The sequence below is a fragment of the Triticum urartu genome, chromosome 2A (assembly GCF_056163025.1).
Source record: "Triticum urartu cultivar PI428250 chromosome 2A, HENAU_Tu73, whole genome shotgun sequence".
In the NCBI taxonomy this organism is placed as follows: domain Eukaryota; kingdom Viridiplantae; phylum Streptophyta; class Magnoliopsida; order Poales; family Poaceae; genus Triticum; species Triticum urartu.
Window position 1 is genome coordinate 578,180,160 of NC_141874.1, and position 6,453 is coordinate 578,186,612.

Sequence of the window (6,453 nt, forward strand, 5' to 3'; positions counted from 1 at the left end):
GTTTTCCTAGGAGTTTGAACCTTGAAGCAGCTGTATCACTTGGCATAGGTCCAGATGATCTTGGGGCACTTCCTATTGCAGGTTGAGAAGGTTGTGCACTAACTGCCACAGTTGGAGATGATCTTGGGGTAGATATTGGTGCTGGTTGAGAAGCTTGTGAAGATGGACCATCCTAACACAAAAAAACAATTCATATAAATTCTGTAATATTTAGTAAATAAGCAGTGAAGATGGACTAGCCACCACCATTAATTTTCATGTAAAATCAATAAATTCCACCTTTGTTGTGTCCTTTTTTCTGCTAGTCTTCTTAAGCAGTGCATTCTTCTTCTTGCCTCTCTCTAGATTTTTCTTGCAACCTGTCTTGTTATGTCCAGAAGTGCCACACATTGAGCAAACAATTACAGTGCCATGCTTGATCATTTTTTGCTAGGCTTAGGCTTCTCAGTTTCTTCCCTCCTCCTATCATTATTCTTAGGCCTGCCTGGCATGTTGTCTGGTATGGTTGCATATGTTGGAGCTTGAGGCCTAGGTTTGTCAAAAATTGGCCACATTTCCTCTCCTTCTATAGGTTCCAAACAATGTTCATAAATTTTGTTGAACACTTCAACAAAATAGCAAGGAGCAATTAAACCTTCCACTTTTTTTGCCACACTTGAAGATAGTTGTTATTGCATGGGAACAGGGACGACCTTCTAGCTGGAAGTAGCCCCATGAGCATGTCCGATTGTCAAAACTCACTGTGTACTGCCTTTTTCTCCAAGTGATAAGTTTGACTTCAAATCCATCTTTGCCATTCCAAAGTACCTCCATTAATTGTGTCCTTGCTATGCTGCTTTTCAATTTCTTAATGCACTTGGGCATATTTTTCCATGAAACTTCTGACCCTTTGTTCCTGAATTCTAACCATAATCTTTTTCCTGATTTTTTCTTGCATTGAAATTATTGGATAAAACCTTGCTTCAACAATTGCATGATTAAAAGATTGACACAAATTATTATCAACTGACTCACAATTGGAACCCACTAGAAAAAATGCCCTTGCTCAGTGGACTGGCTCTGTTATCATGATGTCTTTTGCACCCTCTGGTGTTTCCTGGGCAAGCTTAGCTTTATAGTACTTGAAGTCTTGCTTGTTTGCTGCTTTGGCAACTGCCCAGAACTTCTTCTGCCACTCATGTCCCCTATGCTTTTTCCTCCAATTGGCATAGATATGACTAGCACACATCTTGTGCTCGGCAGAAAGTCCTTCATAGCATTTATTAGTCCCTTTTGTTGATCTGAAATGAACACCCATCCAACACCATTGTTATTTATGTCAAGATCTTTAATCAGCAAGACAATAAACCACTTCCATGTATCATTTGTTTCCCTCTCAACAACTGCCCATGCCAGCAGATACATTTGATCATTGTCATCTCTTGCAATAGCACACAACAACTCTCCTTTGACAACACCTTAAAAAAACAGCCATCTAAACCTGTTACTTTCCTGCAACCAGCTTTAAATCCCAACTTTAATGCATTAAAGTTCACATAGAAACTCTCAAATATGTTATGTTCCATGTTTGTTGGGTCCAAACAAACTGCAATAGTGCTTCTAGGATTACTTCTAAGTAGCTCCAGCTGGTAATCAAAAACCCTGTGTAATCATTCTTCATTCCAGCCCTTAACTTGTCCATGACAAGCTTCTTTGCATGCTTGCACTTTGAAGTTGATACATCAGCAAACATGTCCTGAAGAATTGTTGCTTTCATGCTCTCAATTTTCCACATTGGATTTGCTAAAATAAAATGCTCATATCTTTGGGCAATAACCTTTGCTGTGACAAGTTTGTTCTCCCTGTTTTGTGCACAGTGGTACTCATCATTGAAAGTTATAATTTGAAACCTGCTTGTTCCTGAGGTTTTGGCTCCATAAATAAGCCAAGGGCACCTAGGCCATCCACACTTAGCCCTAACTCTATCTGACTCTGACTTCAAAAACACAATGCTTCTTTTTGTCACAATTCCATATCTCTTCAATGCTTTGACAAGTTGATTCTTGCTCCTGAACACCATTGTCAATGAAAAGTGTAGAATTTTTGTGTCATTATTGTATCTTGGATACTGGCTCTTCCTCCTCACCATCTGCGCATCAGAATCTTCATCATAAGAATAATCCTCATTAGATGAATCGTAGCCCCAATGTTTCTCCTCTCCCTCTAACCGATCCTCCATATTTGCAATTAATTCAATTGGGATAGGAGCTATGAATCCTCTCCAAACCAACTCTTTGTATCTCTCATCCTCTTCTTAAATTTCCTAGCGTGCCTTCTGAGCTCAACAACCTCTGAATTTTCTCCACTGTCCTCACTGTGTGGCATGTACTCGGTATCTTCATCAGAATCACTAGTTGAATCTGCAATGTTGCTCTGAACATTCATTTGCTCTGGTGGAATGGTGCTCTGATCATTCACTTCCTCTGTCCTCATATTGCTCTAAAAATTCACTTGCTCTGTCCTCATAGTGTTTTGAACATTCACAGTCTCTGCTAGTCCTTGATCTGGATTGCATATTTGAGAAAATGGAAGTTGAGAACCTACCACATCAACAACCTCACTGGCTACTGTGGTTTTCCTTGCCCTAGGCTACTCAACTTGACTGATGTTCATTTGAGTGAGCACACCACTGTCTCATCTGGCTCTGCACCAATGGCAATGTCAGGTTCTTCAGCTTCGTCACCATCCAGATAAACTATCTCATTCTCAAAGTCACTACCACTGCTGATGTACTCACTATCCTGCTCCCCATGGTATTCAACATAAACATCTGCTATATCTCCAACACAGATGTAGTCTGACATCCTCACACAGCTATTGTCATCGAACAAGAACATCAAACCATCAGCTAGTTCTTTCCCAGGATTATGAAAATACAACTTCATTGATTCATTGAACTCCGGATGGTCTTTCAAATGCCCTCAAACTTCCTGCAATGACTACTTGTCCCTCTCGATCTCTGAAATCTCTTCATCTCCACCCACATAATCCAAAATAGGACCATTGTGGATGAACTCACCTCCAAAATGAAATCTGACATTCAAGATCTCACTGATTAACTGAAACAAACATGAGAATATCACTGCATTGTCCGATCCAAGCAATTGGAATGACAAAAAATGCACTGAGGACCATTGTGGATCCATAACCTAGCTTTATAATCGAAGAAAAGCCCCAATTTTTCTCTCTGGAACCCTAACACTAACAACGCGATCAAAGCATAAATTACGGCCGCCGGAGGAGGAGTACGTCGGAGACAGTACCTTTAACGTTGCTCGTCGTCGCGTCGTCACGATCCCCGCCGCTGGAGCTGATCAGTCGCCTGTCGCCATTGTCGTCACTCGAGCAGGGGAATTCCAGGGGACGCCACGAGCAGGGATGGACTACCCCCTGCGTGGGCTACCTTCGGACTAAGAACAGGGGAGCGCTCTGGGCTACTATGGGCCGGCCCAACTTGTACGCGCCCAACGCGCACAACAACGACCAATCCCAGTTTCGGTCTGCCACATCATCAATTCCTGTTTGGAAGAGCGATCAGGGTTCAATTTGGACCGGGATTAGAAAGTTGAGTGTGTTGATTCCCGGGATTTGAAGTTTGGCGTTTGATTTAGCTAAGGCCTACGAGTTCAAGGTTTAATTTGGCTTTTTTCCGGTGAGTGTTTTTTTTAGTGAGTGGATTTGGTTACGTGTATAGATGCCCAGAATCTGTGTCTCACGCAACGCAAAGTGGCTACCTACAGTCGATTTTCAGCTTTCTGGATTTCGAGAAAACGAACGCGTAGATGTTTTCTTTTTCTCGATCGCTATAGTTGCATTTCAGTCGACTGACTTTTCGCAATGGGTCAGTCGATTTTGGTCGAAGGGAGAAATAGCCAGAGGGAAGGAGGAAATTTTCCGGAGAGGAGGAAGAAGATCGTTGGGCAGGCTACCCCGGTGTCTATCTTAGGGTTCAGGGTGGGGCGGTGGTGGACGGTGGTGGTGGGGGTGGTGTGGGGATTCGCCGAAGAATTTTCTCTGTGCGGCGGGGCCTAGAGGGATGGCCGGGGCGGTGGGGTGGTTCCAGGGAGGGCAGGGCGGCGAGGGCCGGTGGTCCGTGGTGGCGGCTGAGGAAGAAGAACAGCCGATCTGCTTTTTTTTTAAGAAAACTGTTGGGAGGAGGAAGACACAATCTAGGCCGTTCATTTTTATCCGACGCTTCAGATTCATCGAGGCCAGATCGACTAACTCGACGAGATTTCAGTCGACTGGCTCCTAGCCATCCCCTTTCTCGATTTTACTTGCTCTCCCGGGAGGAATTTTTCGAGGACGGCTTCCAATCCACGATCGACTTGGATGGTTATTCCCGCGCGAAGAATCAACTCCCTGTTTCCACTACGGGTCGCCGACCTCCCCATGCTCCAGACCAAGCATCTCCAAGCGATAAGGGCGCGATCACGCCGGCCAACCATTGCGCGCCACCTGTTCCCGTCCCGTCGCCGTCGCATCCCCCAACCAGCCGCGTAACGACGCCGGCCTAATTTTTCCGACGACAACGACGACCACGTTACGGCCTCCTTTTTCTTCCCCGGAGCTTTCATGGCGCGCGCGTCCGCGTCGGGACGACGGGAACGCAGCGCGGGCACCGCCGCGCAGCACAGGACCCGGATAAGGGCATGCGCGCGCGGTGGCACTGGCGAGCAAACATGGCCCTGGCCCGCCGGGACAGCGACTTCCATGGCCCGGAGGGCGTCCACGTCCCCCGCTCGCCTCAAAACCCCGGCCCGCACCCCGCCCTCCTCAGAAGCTCAAAGCCAACGGCCGAGAGAAAAAGCTTGGCTGAGAATCGCCTGGTCACTGCAGCCAATCACGGTGGTGGCGCTGGTGCTAGCTGGGCTCGTCGGACTGTGAGCGAGCAGTGAGCGCGTACGTGCCATGGAGGGGGAGGAGAAGCCGGTGGTGGGCGGGGCCTACTGGGGCGTGGGCGCGAGGGCCTGCGACTCGTGCGCCACCGAGGCGGCCAGGCTCTTCTGCCGCGCCGACGCCGCGTTCCTCTGCGCCGGCTGCGACGCGCGCGCGCACGGCGCCGGGTCGCGCCACGCCCGGGTCTGGCTCTGCGAGGTCTGCGAGCACGCGCCCGCGGCCGTCACGTGCAAGGCCGACGCCGCCGTGCTCTGCGCCTCCTGCGACGCCGACATCCACGCCGCCAACCCGCTCGCGCGCCGACACGAGCGCGTCCCCGTCGCGCCCTTCTTCGGCGCGGCCGCCGACGCGCACAAGCCCTTCGTGTCGTCGGGAGCCCAGGCCGCTGCCGAGGACGACGGGAGGAACGACGCCGAGGCGGCGTCGTGGCTGCTCCCCGAGCCCGATCACAAGGATGGTGCTACCGCGGAAGTCTTCTTCGCGGATTCCGACCATTACCTCGACCTCGACTTCGCGCGGTCAATGGACGACATCAAGGCCATCAGCGTGCAGCTCAACGGCCAGCCCGAGATCGACCTCAACGGCGGCAACAAAGGCTTCTACTCCGACCACTCCATGAACCACAGCGTAAGGACCATTTCCTGTCTATGCACGAGCAAGGCCAAGGAGGAGCTGCCAGCGTTCTGACTTCTGATGAACATCTTGCTTGGTGACGGGACGCATGCAGGTATCCTCCTCTGAGGCGGCGGTGGTCCCGGACGCGGCGGCGGCGCCGGTGGTGAGCCGGGGGAGGGAGCGGGAGGCGCGGCTGATGCGGTACAGGGAGAAGCGCAAGAGCCGGCGGTTCGAGAAGACCATCCGGTACGCGTCCCGCAAGGCGTACGCGGAGACGCGGCCGCGCGTCAAGGGCCGGTTCGCCAAGCGCACGGGCACGGCGGACGCCGACGCCGACGCCCTGGAGGAGCACGAGGAGATGTACTCCTCGGCGGCGGCCGCGGTCGCCGCGCTCATGGCGCCCGGCCCCGACCACGACTACGGCGTGGACGGCGTGGTGCCGACCTTGGTGTAATTTTGTTGCGTGCATGCACGCAAAGCTTCGTGTAGCATTTGATCAATCAATTGTATATGCATGATTATGCGGGAGCCATCCAGACTTCCGATCCAACCCCCTCCTTAATTTTGCCCGATCCCTGTAATTTTTTACCTGTAGCATATCATCATCATCACGAGCTGGCTAATCTGCATCTACCCTACTCCACTTTTACTAACCCGCTTGCTAGCTGAATCGTTCGCGATACATCTGCTTTAGTGCGGTAACTTTCACGTCATTTTGCTGTCACTGCAATCAACTTGCCTGTCACTTTGCTGCTGTCTTTGTTGCTGAAATTTGACGATCAGGAGAGATCGTGGTCTTTCTTTAATATGCGCGGTGGTGTATCTTTCGCCATTCCGCCACTGGACAAGCTCTGAGATCTCGAATGGGAAATGTCCGATCCGATGGCTGATATGCTTCCT

At 50.1% G+C, this 6,453-nt stretch overlaps 1 protein-coding gene across 1 annotated transcript; it reads left to right on the forward strand.

Annotated features, from left to right (window-relative positions):
* The first annotated feature begins 4,639 nt into the window (after positions 1–4,639).
* On the forward strand, positions 4,640–6,164 carry LOC125538864 (zinc finger protein CONSTANS-LIKE 3). Its single transcript, XM_048702168.2, has 2 exons — positions 4,640–5,565; positions 5,666–6,164. Exons 1-2 carry the CDS (start codon positions 4,951–4,953, stop codon positions 6,005–6,007), a joined length of 957 nt encoding a protein of 318 aa, XP_048558125.2. The 5' UTR covers positions 4,640–4,950; the 3' UTR covers positions 6,008–6,164.
* Positions 6,165–6,453: the final 289 nt, after the last annotated feature.

What these genes read in the sequence shown, in the direction of transcription:
- LOC125538864 (XM_048702168.2), top strand. Translation starts at nt 4,951, where the DNA reads ATGGAGGGGGAGGAGAAGCCGGTGGTGGGCGGGGCCTACTGGGGCGTG. An exon ending in ACCACTCCATGAACCACAGC is followed by an intron (nt 5,566 to 5,665) that starts GTAAGGACCATT and finishes GGACGCATGCAG; the next exon opens with GTATCCTCCTCTGAGGCGGC.